The 26445-nt window shown below is 38.4% G+C and overlaps 1 protein-coding gene across 4 annotated transcripts in view; it reads left to right on the forward strand.

The window, feature by feature from the left end:
* The window catches only part of RP1 (RP1 axonemal microtubule associated), a 209220-nt gene that overhangs the window by 97848 nt on the left and 84927 nt on the right, over window positions 1-26445 (forward strand). For all 4 annotated transcript variants that reach the window (XM_057397796.1, XM_057397798.1, XM_057397797.1 and 1 more), the window contains exons 26-29: window positions 9371-9596; window positions 20038-20192; window positions 20785-20863; window positions 23884-23965. In XM_057397796.1, the coding sequence (XP_057253779.1) occupies window positions 9371-9596; window positions 20038-20192; window positions 20785-20863; window positions 23884-23965 (542 nt within the window). The remainder of the gene's footprint in view (window positions 1-9370; window positions 9597-20037; window positions 20193-20784; window positions 20864-23883; window positions 23966-26445) is intronic.

Raw genomic sequence — 26445 nt, forward strand, 5'->3', positions numbered from 1 at the left:
TGATTTTCATGCTTTTCCTCCCATTGTTAAAATAAAAGAGCCTGTAATGAGCTCTGAGAATTCTTCTCAAGTGGGATGATTGCAGAAGTAACCGCAAGCATTAATGTAGCTGTCACCTCTCTTAACTATAGGACTGCCAGTGCCTAAAAGCTGGGCATAGCTTCTGTTCTGCTATTTGCCAGGTGTCTCTGTTTGGCCAATTAGGTCTAGTTGAATAAAACTTGGAGAAACTAAGGCTTTAGTCAGATATGCTTAAAACAGCATAAAACAGCCATACTGCTGGCTTTAACTCCGCTTGAAACTGTCCATCTCTCTGCAAAATGTATATGGTAACAACATGAACCTCATTCTGTACTGGGGTAAAAGGAAGAAGTATGTAAAACCAACTTCATCAGCTACAGGCTGTGCATGAAGCAAAATTCATCTTGTTCCAAGAAAACAACAAAGAAGTAACATAAAGAGCTCACAAACAATCTGGGAGGAAAACACAGTTCATCTCATCTTCAAGAAATGAGAGTGAGTAAACATGGTGCTGCTTGTTCAGTAATTCTGCAGTATGGAGTACAGCAATATTGAGTATATATATATGTACATACATTTTTCCTTTTTAAGGTAGTTTCTTGAGAGAACTTTATGCACTCAATTTCAGGTTTAATCTTGCATCCATATATCTATAAAATGTCATTTTTTTTTCTACCTGATGTCAATGCAAGTCCATGATGATAACATAATAGCCCCCCCCGTCTGCCTCTGAGTCACTCCTCTCCTGGGTTATGCTGTTTGTTTAGCTCCCTGGTAGCTTTCAGGTGGTTGTTTCTGAAATTTTGTGACACTAGTTTCCTTTATTAAGGGTCTCCCTGTTAAAAGGTGCTCCAGCTTCCCATATCAGGTGCCCAAATCCATTTTTTGTCTTTACTGATTCATGCGCTTATCTTGCCTTACTATCAGCCATTTTCTAGTCTATTCACATTTTTATGCATCCAGTCATCTCAGTATCTGAGCACTTTTCAGAAGTGGGTGGTATGACTATCGTATGGTTTATTCTCTCATTCTCGCTCTTAAAAAGTATTTTTGTTTGGGCTTGATACAACTCTGATGATAATAGACACTTTATACAGCACAGTCCTTATGCTAAACAAGATGAGATCAATTTATCTTGCATCAAAACAGAAGATGATAGAGTAAAAAATTTCTGATAGCCCTTAATTTATATGGCCAGCTCTTTGGCAGCCCTTTAACAGTCCTACCTCCTGCAAAAAATATTTCACTGTACATTATAGGGATTTCTTAGTACTAGTGATGTTGAGTCTGATTCTCACTCTAGAGATAATTATGTCAATAAGGTGATGACATTGCACTGAGTGATGCAGAATTACAGAGCAATTGAGGTTAGAAGGGGTCACTGAAGATTTACTAGTCCAGTCCCTTTCTCAAAGCAGTGCCAGATAGAGTAGGTTGCTTAGGTCATTATCTAGTCAGGTTTTGAATATATCCCACTCTGCAAACTCTCTTGGTAAGCTGTTCCAACATTTGACCTCTCTCACCCATTTTTTTTCCTCATATATTTAAGTGGAATTTATGGTATTTCAGCTCGTGCCCATTACCTCTTGAGTGTTTACTGGACACCACTAAGTCTGGATCTGTCTTCTTTAGCCCTTCCCATCAGGTATTTATATACATTGGTAAGATGCATGTGATGGAAGTTAAGTAAAGATTAAGTTTTCTTGCTTTGCCTGACCTTTGTTGAGCTTTCTTACAGCCGAAGCTCGGCTGTATTCCAGTTGACATTCTGTGGTAGGCAGTGTTCTAACTCCCCATCAAAGCACTGCAGTAAGCTTTGAGTCTAGTAAAAATACTGGTCTGACTTGGAAAACTGCAGGTCACTCAGAAAATCCTCATATATATAAGTGGCTACATTCTTTTAACATGATTTTTTTGCTTACTTTCAAGAACTGACACCCTAATACTGTAAATACTTGGTGCTGGCATGATTTAATTAACTACAGAGTAAAAAAAAGAAAAAAAGTTCTTCCAGAGCTTTAATGTTATTCTTGAAACACTTTCCCTTTTGCTGTACTTGAGCATGGAAAAAACCAAGCTGTCTGTTGGTACCATTAGCTTAGCAGGTAACAACAATGTGACATTTGGTTTCTCTAATTAACCTGGTAACAGATAATTGGTATCCATTTTAGTAAATAGTGGCACGTTGTTAGCCTGTATAGGAAGGTCAAGTGAGTGAGTATTGATATTGGACTAGCTACAGGATGAAAAGAGCTTGAGTGGCCTGGAAAAGAAAGTGTTTAAATGTCACTGTGCACTGAGCAGTACTTATTTATCCAGGTTATTTTTGTGACTGAAACAAATACGAAGTGGGAAAAAAATAATGCTGACTTTTGTGTGGTAAAAAAATAATGCTGACTTTTGTGTGGCCTTTAAGCCTACTTCTTATATGTCTGTATCCACCTTTTTTGTGAGCACCTGTGACATATTCTAATTCTTGAGTTGGTGTGCAACTGTGCCAAGTATCTTGGCCACAATTAACAAATTGGCTGAATTAAGACATCTGGAAAATGCAAGCACCATGGTTGGGCCCTGGGTACTTTACTGGTACATTAGTTACGATATTTTTGTCATGTTTACCAGCTGCATGCTAACAATTTAAAAGCATCCTGTACTTCCAAATATTTCTCCATTATATGCAGATACTGTAGAAGTTAAACTAATGCAGTCAATGGTTTTTCTTTCTTTGGGGAATCAAGCTGCTGCACGTGACTTCTCTGAAATCCTGTTAATGAGGTGGCCTTACGTGAAATTAATAACTGCCTGTCAAGCCTAGCCTCTAGTGGTTGTGTTAGACATTGGGATTTTGGTGTAGCTGCCTCTGATGTATCGACTTATCTAAATGATTTTCATGCTACGCTGAGTTTATTTCAAAGAGATTGTAGGATACTTTCTGCATAACAGGTATGCAGTGACATTATTTTGCTTATTGTGGTATGTAAAAGAGCAATGGCATCATTACGTGTATTCCTTCCATGCTTTTAGCAAAGTATCTTTCCACTGAACAGTCTCCTATTAGTCCAAGGAACTCTCACTTAATTTTTTCACTTAGTTAAACATCTTAAGTATATGAAAAACAGGTCATACTGACTCCGCTCATAGGTATGCTAGGGACTGAAAAAAAAATATTTGAATAACTCCTATAGAAACAGAATTAAAATTTAGTCCTTTTACCCTCTTCAGGAAGAACTTCCTGCTGATAAACCTGGATTTCAACTTATGCTTACAGACAAATTGTAAAATATGAGCTTTGTTAAGCTTCAACTTCAAAAAGTAAGACTAGGTTTTCTAATGCATGGTTTAATGAGAATGTTCCTATTGCCTTTGGTAAGAAGAGAATTTAGACTTTTACAGAAAATAAATAGTAGCAATGAGCAAAGCATATAGTTATATTGATTAGCAGGTTAATATTGTGTAACTGTTTGCAAACATTCAGAATGTGGGTGTGGTTGAGGCAAGGCTACCTGTTTGAAAATGTGGCCTTTCAAAATTGGAGGACAATTGTTTTAATAAGAAAACATGGGTGTTGATATTATTGCCTGTAACAGTGAAGAAAAATACTTCAATAGGAATAGAACTACTACTATCATTGTACTCACAATGACATTATTAAGGTTAATAAGCTCTGACAATCTCTCACAAAAGCTCAAAAGGGAAGGGACCTTGCACAGACCCTGCTTATCATAGGATTTGGTGTGTTGATGCACCAGAAGGCGTTTCATGGTCAACCACCAAGTGAGCTCTAAATAATGATTCAAATGTTTTGTAGAACTTTTTGCAGAGTAGAGTGTGAGGCTGGTATTTGTCTGAAGTCTCTCTAGCAGGAAATCCCTAGAAAGATCACTATAAATGATGTTTGTGATCTCTAGATTCCTTTACCTCAGTGAAATGTGTGTTTCCAAGCCCTTGTTTGCTACCACTGGAGGAGTTTAGGTCTTAGGTGTCATTTATGTTCTCTACATGGCTGCTGTAAGTCACATCAGAATGGCAGCTTCATACCTCCAAACTGGTATCTCTTAAATTTTATGACTTTGAATTTCCATCCATGTTGAAACTGTACTACATCCAGACGAAGAATTTACAGGGAGAAAGGAACTTTGCAAAACAATTTTTAATATTATTAATAAGCAGACATTTGAACCTCTGGAATACTTTGACCATGTGCTTTGGTTGAGAATTGGATGTCTGATGGTTTTGTCAGTGTTCTGTTGCAGAGGCTGGCAAAGATTAGCCTCAAACTGCTACTCTTGCTGCAGCACTGCTATTCAGTGCTCACCAGCAGCAATGTGCCTTGAGAGGCAGGACTGGCCAGTCTGAGAGACTATTGTGCTAACTCAGCTGTACATTGCTAGGACTAGCAAGTTTGTATAGAGCAGCGTAGACCTATCTCCTTATCCCTGTCTCGTTGTTTAGGAAGTTTGAGTTCCTGCAGCATCTAATTACAGTGTAGTGGAGGAATGTCTTTATTATACTGACCATGTTCTTCAGAAGATTTATAATGTATGCTATTTCTCTGTTATTCTGTCTGCATCAGAACTTCCACCAATAGCAACAGAAATTGCTCGATTATATGAGATACTAGGTAACTGTGAGATCACATTATGCTTGAGCAAACCTGCTAGATTTTCAAAGTTAGCCACAGAATTACAATAGATAATTTTTTATCTCTCAATGGAGTTATGGAAAAATAAACAAACTTCTAGAAAAAAGTACAGAATATTGGATTTATGTTTTCTGAGGATCTCAAAACTTATGAAGAGAATTTTGCAGTGTCCCTGTGAGAGATGTGTTGTATACAGGTGTTGTCCTTGTATAGTTGAGGAAGTGAAGCAAAGAGGGCATGTGAATGATGTAATATTTTTCAGAATGCCTAAAGCAGATCCAGGAATAGAATCTAGTTGCCTGATTTCCATAAAGGTGCTTTAGTCCTGGGACCCATCATTTCTTCTTTGCATGGCCATTTATTACATTTCTGTCAGAAAGGCTGTTTCCATGTGAAATGGAATGTTACTTTTTCAACCATGGTGCCAGAATATAGAACAGTTTGACTGAGGTTTTGTAAGCATGTTTTTTATGAGGGCAACAAAGTCAACTTTGCCCTGCAAATTTTTACAGAATGTTCTGGCTGTGAAAGTAGATTTGTAAATGCCAGGTTGTGTTCAAGTCATGCAGAAGTTCAAGGCAATTTAGTCAGTACTGGAAATGAAGGATCAACCTCAAGACAGAATGTTTATCTCTGCAAAAGAGCATTGTTAGCTCTACTGTGTTATGAGAGTATTTTCATCTGCATTTCACTGAAAGAGCAAAATTTGACACACATTTGGCAGGATTTCGACTGGCAAAAAGTAATGTGTTAGCAAGTCAATACCACTGAGAGACCAATGTGATATCTGATCTGACAGCAAGATGAATTGTTCAACCCCCCAAAACTACAAATGGAGATGAAATGAAATTTGTAATTGTATTATGTCTTCCTGAACATCATATACAGTTGATCTGCTCTCTGCCATTGACACTCTTGCCTTAATTTCCAGCCCAGAATAGCATGATTTTTTTCCCCCAAGAACATCCATTAACAATTAGTCAGAAACAGAAGTATTATTAAGCATGTTATTACTTTGGCAGTGTTCTGTGTTTTAAATTATTTTTGAGACCTTTCAGTATCAGAAATATGCCATTACCTGTATGTGTTGCATAGTTTACCATACCAAAAACCTCATAATTTGTGAGTCTAGTAGACAGAGACATTTTATATTCTCCCTCTCTGTAGTCAAAAGCAAGCAAATGCATTTGACTCTGAACAAATTCCCACTTAGCACATAGGCATAACTTGCTTAATTTTAAACAGGAATGCTTAGAGTTGCTAAACAGGAATTTAGTGAATCTAGTTGAACTGCTTGCAACTAGGAACATCTCCTGGAGAACCTACCAGTTTGGGCAGAGTTTTCCGTTCTGTGCTGATGTTTCTTGGAATTCCATTTGATTAAGTTTGATGGATTGCCATGTTGCTTATCCAGTAACAGGGAGTCCCCACATGCTGATATGGTGACGAATGGGTTTCATCATTTCATTCTCCTTTTCCAAATTTCTGTCCTACTACCTCTGCTTATTTTTGTGAGCAATTCTCTCCAGTTCTGCCAAACGTCAGCTACAATGTGGCCAGTACATTGAGGGTGGTGGTTCTGCCCCTCTCCTGTTGGTGAAACGCGGCTGGGAATGCTATGCCCAGCTCTGGGGACCTCAGCACAGTGAAAACATGGATCTGTTGGAGTGAGTCCAGAGGAGGACCACAAAAAAATCAGAGGGATGGGGCACTTTCCTTTTTAGGACAGGCTGCAAGAGTTGGGCTTGTTCAGGATGGAGAAAAGAAGGCTCTGGGGAGACCTTATTGTGGCCTTTCAGTATTAAAGGGCTTATAACAAAGATAGGGACAGACCTTTTAGCATGGCCTGTTGCAACAGGACAAAGGGAATGGTTTTAAAGTGAAAAGGGGTAGATTTAGACTAGATATACAGAGGAAATTTTTTATGAGAATGTTGAAACACTGGCACAGGTTGACCAGAGAAGTAGTAGATGCACCATCTCTGGAAACATGCAAGGCCAGGCTGGACAGGGCTCTGAGCAACCTGATCTAGTTGAAGCTGTCCCTGCTCATTGCAAAAGGGGTGGACTTGATGACCTTTAAATGTTCCTGCCAACGTAAACTATTCTATGATTCCATGATACTATGTTGAAACCTTTTGCAGATTCACCTGGAAACATGTCTCCCATTTTAGACTTCTTTATGGAAAAAAAAATTCACTTTAGCATAATATGATAAAATAAATATAATTAAGAAGGTTATGGCTTCACTTTTCAGCTAAATCATAAAATGCCCATCCTAGACATAAAGGATTTTTTTATCTAAAATGTTTCCATTTGCTTGACAGCCAAATGACTGATTAGATGCTTGTCATGGTTTAAACCCAGTCAGACAGCTTGTTCACTCACTCCCCCCCCACCCCTTCTTGCCCTCCCCCTACTCCCGGAGGGATGGAGAGGAGAATCGAAAAGAATGCAACTCCCATGGGTTGAGATAAGAACAGTTTAGTAACTAAGGTATAACATAACACAAATCACTGCTGCTACCACCAATAATACAATGATAAAGGAAATAACAAGGGAAGAGAATACAACACCTCAGCACCAGCCGACCAATAACTCCCCCCCCCCAGCCTGACCAAACACCGACCCATACCTCCTCCAACCCTGCAGTCTCCCAGCCCTTCCGGCTAACTCCCAGTTACATCCTGGGCATGACGTGCTGTGGTATGGAATAGCTCTTTGGCTAGCTTGGGTCAGGTGTCCTGTCTCTGCTTCCTCCCAGCTTCCCCTCTTCCCTGGCAGAGCATGAGACTCACAAAGTCCTTGGCCAAACCAAAACATCCTTGTTATCAGCTCTGTTCCCGAGCTGAAAGTCAAAACACTTCACTGCACCAGCTACCAAGGAGGAGAAAAATGACTGCTACTGCTGAACCCAGGACAATGCTTCAGAAGACAAAAGAGGCTTTTTGACAGAATTTCCTGGTCCTGAGAGTCATGGTAATGAATACTGCATGCAAAGATGGCTGTGACGCTCCTCTTTCAACAGGGGCTATGCCAGACTTTCATCATGGGCACGAGGTCACCAGGTTGCAATGTTTTGTTTACTAAATTGCCCTTCTGCACCTCAAATAGCTGCCAGTATCTAGATCTCAGAGGAGTACCACCTTTTTTGGTCGCTGATACTATGCTTTATGCAGTTCACGATAAAGGGTGAGATTTCTAATATATTGTTATATTTATTTGCAAGGCAACCTTAGCAGTCACTTGCCCACTGCAAAGGTCTCTGCTTTGTAGCTGGATGACAGGTTTATTATGGCAGAATAGCCTACATCCTGGCTATATCTGTGGTTAGTTTCACAGAGCTTTTAATCTGTTGCTGTAATTCTGCTGTGAGTATTAGCAGTGTATTTTTGATTCACATTGTTTTATTGCATTAATGTTATAATTATACCTTCAGTTAGCAACTCTAACATACTGTTTTAATATAGGAAAACCTACTACTTTGGCCATAAGTGTGACTCTATTCATACTTTATACCACTAGCAAATGTGTCATGATAACATCATATGAGACAGAGTTGTGCCAGGCTTGCCTCAGGGATGCAAGGAAATGGCGATCCATTAGGGCAGCAAGACTCTCCTGTAATGGTCTTTGTAACCAAGAAATGTCAATGTTTGTTACACTAGCCTGTGTCATTGCCTAGGAAAACATCTCAACAAAAGAGTGAAAGGAATATGTCCTTAGTGTCTCTGACCATTCCCAGCTCCACAGGGCAAAGGAGCACTGAATTGTAGTCTTCCTTAGCAAAAAAATTTTGAAAGGGAAACTCTGACTCTGGGGCAGACTTATCAATGCTGCTTTCCAGAGTAGACACAAGGGACCTTTAAACACAACTCTTACCTCATTCTTTTTGAATGCTGGGACAATGTCAGTGTTGTTTGTCAATCTGTTTTCTGTTTGCTTTTGTTTTGATGATAAACTACAAAATTGGTATAATGGTAAAAGAAAAAATATTCTTTATTCTTTTTTTTTCTTTGTAATTTTTTTTCCCGTTACCATGAACTTTCAAACAAATCACTTCAAATGAAGGTGGTTAACCCTGGTTTTGTGTTTAGGTTCCTGCTGTCAGCATTGCTCAAGAAACTTCTGCAGCCCAAAACAAAGTGGCTTTTATTTCAGGACTGCAGTGATCAATGTGACATATTCATGTTTTATTGTTTAAATTTGCTTCAGCGTAGCATCAGCACATAGAGAAACAGTTAACCCTGACACCAATGTGCATAAAAATAGAAGACAAAGAGAAAAGTGGGCCATAGCAGACTCATGAGTGGCAGGAATAGTTAATAGGACTCTGCTGATGGTAACTATATGGATTGCAAAATATATTATTTCATGTAGCAATGATTGATGGTACTTCAACTTGTTCAGTTTGTTGTCACCACAAACTGGATTCTGTCAAGAGATCTAAAACCAGACTGAATTGTTTGAGGTCTTTAGTCACTTTAAATAATATGGTAGTGAAGTAAATAAAATTACACTTTCATACTACTCCATATGCTTTTGCCTGATTGCTCTCAGATTCATCGTATAGTAAAGCTTCATTTTCTGAAAAACCCCAACCAATTACACTAGGTTATGTCAGCTGCACATTTAACTTGCATACCAGGTGTAAGAGGGATTGTTAAAAGACACTGTAATTTGTCTTTTTTTTTTTTTTCCATTACAGATTAATCTCAGAGATCTTGGGCAACTATATAAAATCCGCATTGGCCATGACAACACTGGAAATGATCCCGGTTGGTACCTGGATGAAGTCAGACTTAAAAGAGTAGCCCCTCTTTCTGATGAAGAGATATGTCTCCCCATAGAGTGCTGGCTTGCAGAAGACAAGGGTGAAGGTGATACATGGAGAGAAGTGACAATAAGAAACTCTGCAAAAGAGCTTTTGCCAGGTACGTGCTCAGTATTTTAGATCATGTGTTCACTGACCATAGCCTGTGAGTTTATGACAGCTTTTTATGTTTCTTCCAGAGCAGACTGCCCAAAAGACAGGGTAACCATGAAACAATCCCTTACAAATACTTTCTAATTCAACAGAAGCAGGAAGTGATCATTTTACCCCACTCCTTTCCTCCCCCAGATCAGAATAATAGCTATGGCTAGTGATTCAGAGAAAACTCCAGGAACAAACTTGCCAACAAAGTTTTCTAGCTGACAAGCAGATATTCTTTATTGCGGCGCCGGGAGACATGGGGGATAGCTCCTTCTAATGTGTATCTCCCTAGTTGCCACACAAACTGTCCTTTTGTAGTCCCTGGGCATACATACATATATACATACATACATGAGGCTACGTATGGATTACATCATTTTCCAGAAAGTTCCCCGCATGTGTACAGAATTGTGGTGGTGGTCTCTGAGGATCATTTACTTATTCCAACAATCTTCATCACTTCTGGCAGCCTTTGAAGCACGCTCAGTAGATGCTCATACTAGTTTAATTGGTTTGTTAGCACCAGAGACATAATAATCCTCCTGTCCTCCTACTTATCAGTTAGTTCAACTGTAGCCCATCCTGGACACCTGTGCTTCCCAGATACTCCTTATCCCTGTGTCCTGTTCTTCTAGACTGTTTTTCTTAAACTATGTCACAACTATAACGATTTATCTTGTGAGAATTCTCAGTATGTTCTCTAGCTGTACTCTATTTTTTTTTCTCTATGTATCATGCACCTCAGTAATTTTCCATTGCTACTGTTACAAAACCTTCAAACTTAACATTACTTAAAACTAATTCTAAAGGTTTCTATATTCCATTTTGTGATTTTGTGCCCCCCTTGTCTCACTAGGCATCTTCCCCTGATAAAATTCTTGATCTCTCAGTGTCCCTAAATCACTGGCAACTACTACTCTTTAGAGCAAGACATGAGGCAGGAAATTAAGGCATATCAAAGTATATAATGTTATGTGACATACAGTTCCTCTTAACAAGTTTCATATCATCCTTTCTTGTGCTGCATAAAATATTCTTTACCAGAAATCCATGATCTGAATCATCACACACGTGTTTTCCAAATCAGACTCAAGTCAGAGCCATTCACATAGAAATTGTTATCTGCAGGGTGGCACTTAGGTACTTCAAAGTTTACTGCAGCTTTGACACAGTTTATTCTTTTCAAGTGAAGCGGGAAATAGCCTATCATAAAACATTATTATTTAAAAAGTCCTGGGCCTCTGCGAAGGAATAAGAATGCAGTATAATAATTTAGCATTATGGGTAGAATTCTTTTTACATTAATAGAATAACAACTATGAGCTGATAGACAACACTGTCTGACAGTGGTAGGTCTTATATAGATAGGTGCTACCATTCAGGCAAATTGTATTCAAACTGAAGCAGTGAATATTGCAAGGAATCAGTGATTCAACATAAAAAAGGGTCATCATGCACTTAGTGATGATCAAACCATTTCAGATGGAAATATCAAAGAAGTGAAAAACCTTAACTCAAAGGAACATAATTCTCTGAGAAAGGCATCAAGACTAGTGATATGTGGATGTTTTAAGGCCAAAGGTGACCACTGATCTCTGTTATAGAGGACAGAAGATGCTGAGAAACATGTATGGGCCATCTCGCATTTCCTGCAGAGTATTTAGTGACTTGAATAAGGGATTTCAAAAACTGGGACTGATCAGGATGAGCCATGCCCTATGATCATTAATTAATGCATACCACAGTACCATTTACCGTTTCTTACAGTGACATAAATATACTGGTGCAATAGAAAAATAGTGCAGGAGCCAATTAGTTTCTATGATCGATTAATTCAACATCAATAACTCAAATCTGCGTTACACATTTTGAAATCTGCATTCACAGAAACGTACTAGTATTCTGTTAGGCACACTCCATTTATGTACTTGTGCGGGAAGAATCAAGTCAGTTCTATCAAAGGCTGGGAATATGTTTAAAGCAGCACATTTATTTACATTTTAATCATTATATTACTGCATCTTTCCTTGCTTTTACAAGAACATTATCTTTATTAAGATATATTTCTCAAGTTTGTAAGAAAAGAAATGTTAGGATTTGGAAATTTCCAGAAATTGTAAGTTTTACAAATTAATTATTGATTTTAAGCACATTTAAATTGAACGTCAATATAAATTTTGCAAGGCCTCCCAAGGATTTCCTATTTAATTTCTCAAGAACAAGCAAATGAAACACTACCCATTCGGATTTCTCATTTAAAAGCTAATTCTTACGAGTACTGGACAAAACACATCAAGTCACTTTTGCCAGCCGAACAAATGATGTACTAATTACTTGATGATAATTTTATATGATTTAGTAATTTGTATCCTGCACTTTCAATTCTATCTGGTATTTCCTAGTGGTATTAAATTTGCTTAACTATAAAAGTGATGTAATGGAAACTAAACAAAATGAACAAATATAAACTAAACTCAGAAGGCACTAGCTTTTAGTTGCTCTTGTTTAACACTTTATTCCTCAACTTCTCTCTTAGAAGAAAGGGTACCTTTTCCTTAGCCTTTTTCTCCCTTTTTCAAGTCAAACTCTACTATGCACCCAATAGGGAATGAAAACTTTAAAGCTGATTTTTTATTCCTCGTCTTTCTTTTTTCTAGCTTCTCTTCTTCAAATCATAAATTATACCCTGCTACATCCTGTTTTTTTTTTTTCTCTGATTCTTCTACCAAGCCTCATGTTTTCCTAGCAGTTCCAGATATTTTTATTTTCACAAACTTTACAAGTGTTGGATTGTTCATTTGTTTATGTTTTGATTTGATTTCATCCCCTAGTTACGTTGTGATTCACAAAATGAAAGAAAAATTGTTCGACTATTCTCTAAGTGATAGGTATGGGAAATTAGTGGTCATGCTCTGAACTGGGTAAATACTAAGTGTCACTCAATGAAAATAAGATAGAAGCTTCATTATGAATGTTTTTTACCCAGCTTTGTAACATCATGGTAACACAGGAGTGTTAGGGCAATCAGACCAGATCTGGCAGCTGACTGTGGGTGAGGCTGCTGCAGCTGTATGGCCCCAGGTCCAACCAGCAATGAGACTGACCATGTTTTCCCGGTCAGCATATACAGAGAAAGCACATCTATAGGCTACAAATATATACATGTATATGTGGCCAACTGCACAGATAACCCAGACAGCAGTTGCACAAACACAGACAGCACCAGCAGCCTCAATCTGTTCTCCTCTCTGGCTAAGAATGATGGAGGTCCACTGGTGGGATACCTATGTGTATGCATATGTGCAAGGTGAATGCTTTCAGCAGCTGAGCTCCCACACTCCATCTGCTCAGCAGATGTCCTTGGATCCCAGTCTCCCCTGCTGCTGGCACCTGGATATGTGAGCCCCCAAGGCTGCAGCCCCAGTTTGGCTGCTGATACAGACCATCTCATACACACACAAATGCACATGCAGAACCATCTCACCCCTAGAGACACCCATGCCTCAGTGTGTCTCTGGGAGCTGGCCAGGACTCCTATGGCCCCTCCAACAGTCAGCTACTCAACTAGTCTTGCACATAAAGGCATGAGACTGACCTCATTCTCTACACTCGTGGACACTTAATTCACTCCCTCCAGTCTCACCAGTTGCCTTCATGCAGGCCTGCAGCTGGGTCCCAGTCAAATTATGGCACTCAGACCCCATGTCCACACATACATACACACAGAGAACAGAGTCCTTCACCCAGAAAAAGTTAGAAAGCAAATTAATAGGAAGATGGGACAGACTGCACTGATCAGATACTGGACACAGCCAACCATACTAACCAGCAATGTTTTCTTTTGATCCCTTGATTCCTCTATTTTCCCACACTTGTTCCTCTCAAATCAGATCCATCTCTTCCCTTGACTTTTGTTCCTCTTCTACACATCTCATAATAAGTCCTGTGCACACCCAAAATACTCTACCACTCTGTCTCATATCACCCACATCCCCAGGCAGCTAACCTCAGCAGTCATAAATACTCCAGAACTGACCCATGATAGGTTTCATGCCCAGACACTAGGACTGAGACTCTCCTGGGACAGCCCTGCAGGTGCTGGGAGAGGGTGTCCCTTCCTCTGAATCTTTGATCTGGGTTCCTGCCTGCCCTTGTGCCCTGGTGCTTGTGGAGACGGACTGATGGTTCCTGTGATGGGCCTGGGAGAGGCAACAGCAGGGTGTTAGTTGAAATCCCCTCTACCAGTATCTGTCTGTGCTCCTTTGCGAGTGTGCAAGATCCACACATCCTAACATGGATTGTCTTCAGATATTGCTGAAGTTTTTGATCTAAAGAGGGGAATGATACAGGAAGTGTTGAATTTTCTTACTGTTCTCTTATGTGAACATAAACTTCTGATAAGAAGATAAATCAGTAATTGTGCCTTGTTCTTGCTCACGTAGTTGAAGGAATAAGTGCACTAACTTGAGATAAAAGACAAATATTGAGGTTGAGACAGGAAAAACCCCAGCTCAAAAGATTTAGATTTCTCTTCCACTTGGAGAAATGTGCAGGCAAATACAGAAAGGTTAGAAATGTGCTCATTGACTGAAATAGTGCAAAAGAGGACCAAAGAAACTAGTTATGACTCAAGCACTATCTCTACAAAGTTTGTATCCTTGTTTAATCACTCAGAAAGCACCAACTACATAGGTAAATAGCTAAACTTCTGTTTCTTGTTGTAAAATTGATTACTAAGTGTGTTTTTGCAAAGCTGGTAATTTTCTTACATGTTATGAATAACATTCCTGAATTATTTCTTTTAGAATATTGCGGCAAATTGCAGTTGTGGAGATTAGAAAGCCTGAGAACTCTAATTCTAATTGAAATGTCTTCATATGATAGTGTTTTTGTATGTATGTCTTCTCAAATAATGTATGCAGCACTTCTGAGGAATATAGTCCCTCTTAACCACTACCATCCATTAAGAAATCGTTCCCTTTTATCCTTAATGCTGCAGCAGTCTGTATCTGTACCCTTCTGCCATGGCAAAATGCCAGTCACTGTGCAACCCAGGTAGTAAAACTAAGTGATAAAACCACTTCTTGTTGTTTAACAAATCAAGCCAAAATGACCATTTCATTCAAGCAGACACGTCATATGGAAAAAAGGTAGAACCTGGAACAGTACTGTGTAACACTGTTCTAGTATCTTGGATCGCCATCATTAAGGCAGGACTGAACAGCAAGACTTTGACAATTTTAAATGATGTATATAATTTACCATCTCTCTAGGTTTTGTGCTCTTTGGCCGATATGTCTGTTTACACTAGCATCCTGATGGGAGTGGATTTGTGCAGTGAAGTGGGTGATGCTAAAAATCCAGTGACCTAAAAGTCCAATATCCTCATTATGTGTGTTTGGGGGGAAGTTACTCTAACCTCGTTTTAGACTGCTCCCACAGACTGACTGCCAATTTGGGGCAAGATCATTGTCTTTGTGTTCTTGGAACATATCCTTTCATATAGTTTAATCCAAAAAGAATCTATTTTTTCCCTCCATGCTGCAAAACAGAAAGAAGTAACTAGGAGATTGTTTCATGATTCAAGCTAATGTGCTGTTGTAGGCACACCAGTGTCATTAGGCTCAGACAGCTGTAATACAGAGGAAGCTTATCTAATGTATGTTGAGTAATAAGTGCTAAGTATACTTATCTTGAATTAATCTGCTCATAACTAGAATTCTAAAATAATGACTATACTTTGAGTGGAATCACTTTGAAAAGAACTGACAATGGGACCGTAGTTATACTAAGCAGAAAAAGACCAACATTTCTGCAGTGAAAATTTTCATTTTCTTATTCTCACTAAGAAATCCTCCTACTAGGATTATTTTCTTCTTCTCCCAAAGCATATCAAAATATTAACTTAGTCCTTAATGCAAAGCAACCTGCAATGCTTGTTTACTGTTTACATAAGTTACTGAATTTTGTGCTTTACTCCCTCAGAAGGTAATGAGAATTATGTACTGTTCTTGCAGATTGGGGCAAAACTAACTCTAACCATTGAGAAAGTATCAGGAACATAGCACCCTTCTATACTAGAAACCCTAATTCAGGTGCCCAGAATAAGAAGTCTGGATAAAAGGGTTCTCTAAGTTGCATTCTATTGCCCTCAGTATGCCCTTAAGTTACCTTTTCTTCATAACCAGAGAAAAGAAACCCTGCTTTTCTCTCTCCCCTTTATTCCAGGTGGTTCATGTTCTCATGTTATCAGTAGATGCCAGAGGCTGGAATTGGGACTTAAAAAAACACCTGAAGCCTCATGATAATGTCTCAAGAGATAGCAGTAATAGCATTTTTATGGACTGAGCAAGTATAAATTTGGTACTTGTACACTTGACTGCTCAGTGACTCCTATAGTATTTTTGATATATTTTGATATGTCGTTTTTCAACATAGTTATTATACTGCTTTAATGTCTGCCTTTCATGGAGCCTTTAAGAAGCTTCCCACCTCTGTCTGAAAACATTTTAGCTCCCTTTATTCAAAAGTTTCATCCACGCATCCACATCACAGAGTTTTCTGTTTGATTATAGAGCTTATCTAAAGTTACCCTGTTAGCAATTTGAAGATTTCAATCACTTATTTTCTGAAAGGTCATTTTCTCTTTTTGTGAGCTCTAGCTGAGACTTTTTCCTGCTATTCTGTATTAATTAATACTCTTCTATCCTTTACTAAAGTTACTGTGTTCTTCTATTATTTTGATGTGCCCCACATTAGACAGGTGTCTGGATGCAAGTCTAACAGAAATGCTGAAACACTATTTTCTGGCTTCTGTTGAGTGGTTTGGTTTATGATACTATTTTCAACTTTTTCTTTTTTTTTCGTTTGTGTTGCCTATGGGCCTACCTCTCTACTTTGTCACCCCAGTGTTCAGCTAGTGTAGCTTCACTAAATCAGCATATAGTGAAATTAAATTACTACTAAAGGGCAGAGGATTGAGCAATAGAGCTCTAATTCTCAGGAGGTTGGGATGGTCTTTACTTATTGCAGTGAAGCAGTACTCCATTTCAGATGTGGCAGCAATGGAAGCCTTTGAGTAAGAGTTTCTCAAAGGAAATTAAACCAGAGTCACAGAGGTTGAACATGTTTTCTAGGGTCTTTTTATTTTACTCTGTGCACAAAATATCCTATGTTTTGTGAAGATACAGAAGGCTACAAACTGGCAAATTTCACACATGGTGAGTCTCGCTGTCTCAGCAGCGCATTTGACTGGTAGGTTTGTTCTCCAGATTCAGCGGTATCTGTTCCCTGTGCTCATCAAACTACTGGTGTACCTTGCCTTTTCTTTTACAGAGTGACATCATCCTTCTTATTCTTACAGTTAAGCAATCTGTAGCTCAGGGGCCACTAACACTTGCACCTTTTGTAGCTGTTCTGCAATTGAGAGGAACTGCTTGACAGTGGTTGAAAAAATTCCATCCACTCAAGCTGGTCTGTGCCTAGGTGTCCGTTTGTACAAACAGCCTCCACAATCTATTTAGTGAACGTTCATTTATCCATAGTGACATGTTCGAAGTAGGCATGTACAATGTGTTTTGGAGAATATTTTTGTTGCTTATATTTTTATGTATTTCTTATAAAATGTATTGTAACAAATAAGGGAAATGAACATTCCATTTATTATCCTTATATAGCAGCCTGTATTGTCAATTTGTACAAAAATTTAAAGCACAAATTGATCTTTTTTTGTTAAGAAGGTTCCTTTAAAAATAATGCAGATCATGTAACCTAAATAAATGCCAGACCTAACGTTTTCCAAATGGCAAAGACGTATAGACCCAAGGAGCTATGGAAAATATTTTCCAGTTCTTTACATTTCAACATGTGCATGTTTTCTACTTCAGACTGATTTATTTAGTCTTGTAGCAACAGAAAGCTGTATTTGATTAGATCATTATCATCTCTCTGGTTACCACAGAGATGCACAGTACTGCAAAAGGAACTCTAATTCATTTATCTGTTAATATCTTTGTGTTGTGTTATAATTATCTCTTATTCTGTTCTGGTGTGTTCTCCCTTCAGGAAAGAAAGAACTTGTTGGTATTTTCTTCTTATCATAATTTATTGTTAAAGGATTCTTAAAACCTTGAATATGCTTTGAAATTGTGCTCATAGGTACTTAAATTTTGCAGGTTTGATCACAGAATTTAGTTGTAGGTATAAGTAATGCAGACACCAATCTTTGTATATAAACACTCATTACATAAAGTCTCTACCATTTCCTTAGCTCCCACAGATGTTTTTCTTTATCGAAACTGAAAATGTAAGTAAGAATGTAAAAGCATGGAGGAGACTTCATGTGGATATGTCCCTGCTTTTACTAATCTGCGATCTTGCTCCATGGGTAATTCAAATGGCTGCTCATAGATTAATATCACGGTTAGGTTTTCTTTTGGAAGTGTGACCTCTCTTCCACACCGACTCATATTTGCCCTTTCATGGGTAGTGTGACTCTCTGTTTTGCTGCATGTTTCCTGTCATAGTTTGCTGTCTCCCCTTATCCTCTGTCCTTTGGCCAATTTTTTGTTTGTTTTATATTCTCCTGCTTCTAATCTGCACACAGGTGTGATTAGACTAAGAGGATATAAAATGTCATTTGGATATATAGCTCAATTATGCTAATTATCAGGTCCATTTATCTTTGTTACTTGCAATTCATACCTACCATTTGTTTTAATATGAAGTTTTTATGTTAAAAGTCTGAAATTAGTTTTTATAATGCTCTACCAAATTTTTGAAGATGTGTGTGTGTATTACTAAGGTCAGTTATATGTCCCGGGCTGGGTTGGTACACTAATGTATGGACATAAGAACTTAAATGAATGCTTGGAGTTACAGAAAATAATAGACCAAGGGTCACAACACCTATTTTGACTTAAAGTTGTAATAGCGATAAAGAGTTGGAGACGCTCTCTTTACCAGTTTAAGACAATTTGATGCAGTTTAAAAGAAATATCCTAATCTGGTTAAGCATACAGTCAACATCAACACTTCCTGCTTACCTTTTAATATATGTAGGGCTATTTTTTTTCCCTTAATTATTTGCAGTATTATTTTACTACTTGTTTAGCTTCTCTACCGGGAATCAGAAATAGCTGTTCTTCAGTGATGGTGGACATTTGAACTTTATAAGCTGCCTTGGGGTCCAGTGAATTAAAAATTGATGGAAATGTCAGATTCTACAAGCTATTTGGTGGTTTAAGCTTAATAGTATTTTAATTCTTTTTTTTTTGTAGAATATTGCTCGGTTTCAAGCATTTTGTTATAATTTTCTGTTTTCATCCTAGTTTCTTCTTAACAGGAGTGCTTAATTGTGTGTTAGGGCTTCTACTGCCTCTCTTCACTCCCAAGAACTATTAAAATTACCCATTAGTGAAAGAGCAATCTCTGTGATCTACTACATCACAGCAGAAATGGCCAGCTGTGATTAGAATAGAAACACTGCATGGAAAAATTGCCAGTAAGATGCAAACAGGATTTTTTTTCTTCTTAATCATAAATGAAATATAAGAGCATGTGAGTACTACAAATATATATATTTAAATAAGTTTGCATATCTGAATAATTATAAAGACAATATTAGTATGGAGCAAAATATGTTAATACAGTAGCTCTGAATTATATTCCAGAATTCTTTGAAGATAAGTGTAGATTTTTGTGTGTAAGACTTTGGTTTAGACTAGAAGGAGAGGCATGAAAAAGTTATAAATATATTTTCACTGAAAGCTGTTTTAAAAGGGCTAGCATCCACTAGTGATAAATACTGAAACTTTCAAATGCAAATTGTCTGCTTATTATAGATGAGGGAGCCCATTAATCTACTTGCTCACCTTTGTATGTGATGTGAAAATCTAACCCCCCTAGGATTCATGATTACTGTTCTCCTGTTAAAATGAAATGAAGGTTGACCACCCAGAAAATTCTGTTTTGCATAAATCTGGAGATTGAAAATGCTTTGGTACCAGTGGAAAACAGCTATTGTTTGTGACCATGACTAGGCACAGTTAGTTGAACTCCAGATAACGTGCCAAGAAAGACCTTGTGAATCAGGTCCTGAAATCATGAATAGTCAACAGGGAGTGAGAGAAGAAAATGGAGCACTAGGGAACACTTCCTTGATGAGCTGCTTTGCTGAGCAATGCACAGCGATACTCAGCATATTGCACTTTTCAGCTTGGTATTTTCTTATTTTTGTGCAGTGAATTATAATATTTGAATGTGGAAGTGACAAATGCATGTGTAGTTGTTGCTAATTTCAAACTTGAAAGTCAGTGCAGTCTTCTGGCAAAATTTTGGTGGGAAAGCTTTTGAATCATGTGCACACTACAAGGATAATCTCAAGCTTTTTCTTCCTCTAGTGTTGGTGTATGAGGTCCATGTATACACGGGTGCTAAACCTGGTGCTGAAACGGATTCTAATGTTTATATCAACCTCATTGGGACAAGAGGAGATGCTGGCAAAAGGAAGCTCCACAGATCTAAGAATAATAATGTAAAATTTCGACAAGGACAGGTGAAGTAATAGCAATGCTATCTCTGATCAATAAAAGTAATTTATAGCTAGCAGATTGTTTCTTCAAGTCTAAATATCTTTAGTTTTATTCAAGCAGTTTACCATTTTCTCATATATTTTCTTTATTCAAAATTACTTGCAGAATTACCTCATATGAATAACTGATCTTCTGGATCAGTAATTCATTGAGAACATTGGATAGGAGAATTTGAGTACTCTTAGTTACTTACATTGCACATATACAGAAAATGGTAACAACCTTTTTTCTTCTCTCAAACAGATCACTGAATTTTAGAAGCAAGCTCTAAGTCCTTATTCCCAAGTGTGTTTTCCAGTCTTGGTGAGGCAGATAGGACTAGAAAGAGTAATACAGAGATGACCAAATAATTCTTTGTAACTGATCATTGTGTCATGCTAAAGGAATTGAGTGCTGTCTCTATGGAGTAATCTTGAGATGTTATTTACCTTAGAAAGCTTTAAAGGATCCTTACTATTAATTTTAAAAAAAAAAAGAGGAGAGAGAAAATAAACTATTCTATACTGTTATCATCAAAGCAATAGCTGTTATCATTTTCTTTGTATGGTTCCACAGATGGATATTTTCTGCATAAAGGCTGTCTCACTGGGAGACTTGGAGAAAGTTCTGATTAGCCGTGATGGACCCGGTCCAGGTAGAATTTAACTTCCCAGAGACCAATCTGTTTTCAAGCCCTTTTTAAACACAATGCACTTTATTTATATTGCATCCTTTATACAAAATGTGACAGAAGGTCATGCAGTGATAAAAAGTCTTCCTGCAGACTGGTCACTGTGGCGGGATGGTGAAAAACAGTGGTAATAGTAAGCAAAAAGGACATGAGTTTAATGTCAAATACTGTCATCCTACTCTTTGTTTTCAAGTTTATTTATAAGAAAATCCTATTTAATTACATAGAAAACTCATGAAAGCATAGCTCACACAGGTAAAATAATCCTTCATTAGACAGACTGTGAAGACTGGCCAGAACAGAACTAAAGATCGTGAACACTTGCTTTACTACTAAACAAATTTTGAGTAGCTATAGCATAATGCCCATTGCTGCTTTGGGCAACGGTAGAAGATTTGGATGCTTTTTTCTAATCTGTGCAAGTAATGTGGAGCTTTTTTAGTGAATGACATAGCGTTCAGCTTGCACATTTTTCAGAAAAAAACAAACAAAAAGAGACAATTCTGTGATGAGGTGTGTTTTTGGTACAGGCCCTTGAGTTATGCACCTCTGGAATGACGTAAATGAAGACAAAGCTAGTATTTAAAAGCACTAAAGATGCAAATACTGCAAATACATTTGCAGATTAAGGAAGGCTCTAGGAAGGAGCCAAGTGAAGAGAAGGATTTTTAAGGCAGTTCAGGGCTACACTGATCCAAGATTAGAGAAGCACTTTTACCCTACTCTGAAATGGCTTGGAGCAGTATCCGTGTTGCTGACTGTACTGTCTAAGACTCTGAGCAAAATTATTCTATTACAGAAGTAGCCTTATTAGTGCAGCCTTGGTACGGGGTGTAAACTTGATTCTAGTATCTCTGTAGTTTGCTAGTTTGCTTCTTTCAGCAGTACAGATGATCGTATAACTGAGAGTTTCACATCCTAGTAGGCCAAGGCATAACACAGAAGGTAGTGTGGTGGAGCCTACCTTCGCTCTGTTTCCCCAGGACACCATACTATGCTCTCTTCCTTTGTCTTTCCTTTAATAAGCAACATAGCCATATCACTGGAACAGCATTACAAATCTGCAACCAGAGTCAGCTATCATCTTAAGCTTTTCTATGGCAATAGACATCTGTGGATTTGCAGGATCGTCTAAAGAGGACAATGGCTTGAATACTTTCTATAATAAAATTTATGCCTCTTTGATTAAGATGATTGTTCATTGTATTCAGAACAGACAGATCTCACAGACCTCTTTTAAAGTGTATCCAGACCTAGCCCCAGATAAGCCTGGCCTGAGGTAACCTGGGGGTTTGAGAGCTGGAAAAGGAAGGCGAGTCAGCACAGGGGCTATCTAGAGACCCAACCTTTTGGGAGTTGAGCAGGAAGAATGAAGGTTCCTTTAGTGGTGAGGCTTCCCTTTTTTCTAATGATATCGCTTGCATGATAGGGCAGAAGACCTTGAGTCTTGAAAGTATCATAGAACATATGCTTTCTTTGGGGCTCCTAGACTGCAGTGCATAGATCTTCTTCAGCCATTGTGAATGAGGAAAGAAAAGGGATTTTGTCCTAGGTTTTGGTATTGGTCAGGTGTGGGTCACAAGATGATGTGTCTTATCTTCTGAAAGAACTTTCTCCTCCATAGAAACCTTCAATACATTCCTGTACATTTACACAAGCAACGCTTTTCTTTTCTTTTTTGACCTGTTTCAAAGTGACCTGCCTGGTTGATGGTTAATGTGGTTAATTGGAAGGCTAGTAGGTTCTTTCTAATTAAAGAATATCTACAATATAAGAGGGTGATGGAAGAAGCTTGCAAAGTGTCCTAATGTGCCCTGGGCCTGAAGTCTTTAAGAAGAAATACCATTCCGTTCCATGCACTCCCTGGGCAAGTCCTCCTTATGGGACAGAGACTGCTGCCTTCTAGGGACTTCCAGACTCAGATGCAGAGCATGAGAATAAATAGGACAGTTGTATGCTTCTGACTGAAACATCCTTCATGCTATTTTGCTACAATGTGCTGTTAAATAATGTTGTGAGTAAGGCAAAATGTCATAAGCAACATGACAACTTGTGAGTGGTGCAGATACAGTGAGAACAGGATATTTGAATAGTGCTTTGCAGAAGAGCTGTACCAGTCACTAGGATGATTATTGGAAGTGATCCAAGAGATCAGCACGGATGCAGAAGTGGTTACTGCTGTTAGGGAGAGAAAAAAATCAGTAGCCTGACAGAAGTGAGGCTGCATAGGTTTGTGCCTGCTGGTCCCACTAGTAGCAAGGCTGAGTATGTGTTGTCAGGTGGCACACACAGAGACACATTTACAAAGCACATATATGTATGCACATGGCTGGCCACACAGATCAACACAGGAACTCAGCACATACACAAACACAAACATCTGTGGCCTTATCCTATTTCCCTCTCCAGCTGATCAGAATGACAGTCCATCAATGGTAAGTCTATCTATCTATCTATCTATCTATCTATCTATCTATCTATCTAATCTCTATCTATCTATCCAGTTTGACTTATAAGGACTCCAGTAGCTGGCCTTAGACACTCAGACTATCCAGTTGCTGTTCCTGGATCCTTGGATCTTCCATTTTTCCAGTTACTGGCACCTATACAAAGCCCTTCCAAGGCTGCAGCCCCATTCCATTTGCAAATGACAGCAACAGTCTTAATGATTTGTTAATTAATACTCTTCTATGTGCAATAACAAGTTCACTCCAAACAACCAAAATTTCCACCTTTCACAGAGGTCTCATTCTCTAAGGAAAAAAACCTCACTTCTCTCAAAATTAAAACAGCAAGGCAGAGAAGAATTAACATTGTACGTCTTGTGAGAGACACAGAATAATAAAGCTTTCATTCTGTTAATATATCTTATCTATTTAGCTTAGCTCTGTCCTATTATGATGTGTTTCTGCTGGATTTTTTTTTTTAATTTTAATACAAAAATGTATTATTTTGCATGATAAACTTTTGTCATTACAATGCAGGCAATGGATGGTTCCTGGACAAGATTGTTATCAAATATAAGGAAGGAAAGGAAGATCAGGAGGTTGTATTTCCTTGTAATAGGTACGCCATTAATGGAGAAAAAGCATTTGTTACACTTCCAGCAACCTGAGGAAAAAAATTGGAGAACAGATATGTGCACACAGCCTAAATGAATGAGCACTGTCCCAGAGGTTTTCAAGATACAAGGAATGCAGGATTTTGCCATTGAAGACAAATAACAATGTTTCTGTAGGGAGCATAGCCTAGTGCAAAGAAGCCCCAAACCAAATGTTGCATAGGAGGAAAAGTGCATTGATTTTTTAAAAAATCTAAATTATACAGAGACCACACATAAATAAATAAGCTCTCAGTTCTCAATGTTTTAAGAAGTGTTATGTGTAAATATATGATATGATATAGTTGCCATCACGGAAACATGGCAGGATGACTCACAAGTGGAGTGTGAAATGGATGGTTATAAACTCCTCAGGATGTATAGGCAAGAAAGGAGAGGCAGTGGGGTAGCTCTGTATGTTAAGGAAGGAGGGTTTAGATTGTTTGGAGCTTAATGATGGTGACAATAGGGTTGAGTGTTTATGGGTAAGAATCAGGCTGAAGGCCAACAAGACAGATACCACGGTAGGATTGTGTTATAGCTCATCCAACCAGGATGAAGCGGCAGCTGAGAGAAGTCTCACAATCGCTAGCCATTGTTCTCATGGGGGACTTCAACTTACCAGATGTCCAATGGAAGTACAATACAGCAGAGAGGAAACAGTCCAGGAGGTTTCTGGAGCATGTGGATATTAGCTTCCTGACCCAGCTGCTGAGTGAGCCAACTAGGGAAGGCACCCACTGCTGTTTGTGAACAGTGAAGGACTTGTGTCTGATGTGGTGGCTGGAGGCTGCCTTGGGCACAGCGATCATGGAATGATAGAGATTTTGATTCTCAGAGAAGTAAGGAGGGCATCAGGAGAACTGGTACCTTGGAATTCTGGAGGGCAGACTTTGGTCTGTTGAGGAACCTGTCTGACAGAGTCCCTCAGGAGGCAGTCCTGAAAGGCAAAGGAGTCCAGGAAGGCTTGACATTGTTCAAGGAGGAAATCATAAAGATGCACAAGCAGGCCATCCCCATGTGCTGAGAGATGAGCCAGCTCCTCATGGCTTGGATGGGTGTGCACTTGACTGGGTAAAAAACTGGCAGGCTGCCTGAGCCCAAAGAGTGGTGGTCAGTGGAGTTACATGCAGTTGGTGGCTGGTCACAAGTGATGTTCCCCAGGGTTCAGTGCTGGGCCCAGTTCTGTTTAATATTTTTATTAATTATCTGGACAAATGGGATTGGGTGCACTCTCAGTATGTTTGCAGATGACACCAAGTTGGGTGGAGTGTTGATCTGCTTTAGTTGTTATCATATTGGGATAATTAATATAGTAGAATTTGCAGAATTCTGATTTAGATCAAGATAATTATATTCTGTAGTATGTGGTCCCCAGAATTTATGAGTTTGGGTTACATGGCTGAAATCTTTTCCATGTTATTTTGAGAACAGTGCCTTGAAGTCTTGAAAATCTTTAGGTATTCATTAAAGACAGCTCTCCTCCTCTAGGAATCCTATCTCTTTACTAAAAAACAGGATTTCAGTTTGCAAGGTTCCTGGAAATGAGTAGCTAAGAAGTATTTACTCCCCTCAGAATTATTATTCTAATGACCAGGCTTTTGGTTTAGTTTTCCTTTTTGGTGGTTAGGCTTTTTAACTGGTTTGGTGTGCATTAAAGATGGTTATTGGAAGAGTAGATGAATGAGAGGATTTTTTTTTTAATTTCAAGGAGATTTTTTAAAGTCAAGGAGACTTCTCTAAAGGGTGGGATACTTAATACACTGGGCTGTCTGCAAAACTGCCTTGTCAAAAGGAAATTATCAAGCTCTTAGAAAAAGATTAGGGACATTATGTATAGAACTAGAGGACTTCTGTCATTTTTTTGCCTGCAGTGTAAGTGCTCTGCCAATGTGTCAAAGTTTGATTTCTATTTTTAGAAAGTGCTAGTGATCTTTTGTTTCTTAAGAGGAAATAACGAGATAGGTCACAGAAGTTAATCAAGCTATTTATTGCAACAATAGTTGAAATACAGTGGACTTTAGACTTCATGCATAAGAGATTTATTCATAGAGGTTGTTTGCATACGAGAAGTGAAATGTATTATGGATCCTTCAGTTTAAGCACATGTAACCTCAACATGGAGACAATAGAATAGTAGATGTTAGTGAACACATATTTATGTATTTTTGAATAAGTGAGATTGTTAAAGACTGTAAAGTGTTATATGAACAAGGGGATCGACTGAATGAGTATAGTTATATGTTTATAGTGAAATGATATTTCAAGAAAGCACCTTAAATTCATCCAAATAACAAAAAAGAGAAGTAAAAAGAGAAGTTCAGTTAATTGCTGCAGATCTACAGAAGCTGTAGAAACTTCCAGACCTGCACAGGTTATATATAATTTTAAGTACAATGGATATAGCTAAGCACTGCAGGTTAGATCACCCCTCCAAATACACAGG

Source organism: Pezoporus wallicus, unplaced genomic scaffold, assembly GCF_028554395.1.
Source record: "Pezoporus wallicus isolate ANWC-B61680 ecotype Strahan unplaced genomic scaffold, APGP_CSIRO_Pwel_v1 contig_227, whole genome shotgun sequence".
NCBI classification, from domain to species: domain Eukaryota; kingdom Metazoa; phylum Chordata; class Aves; order Psittaciformes; family Psittacidae; genus Pezoporus; species Pezoporus wallicus.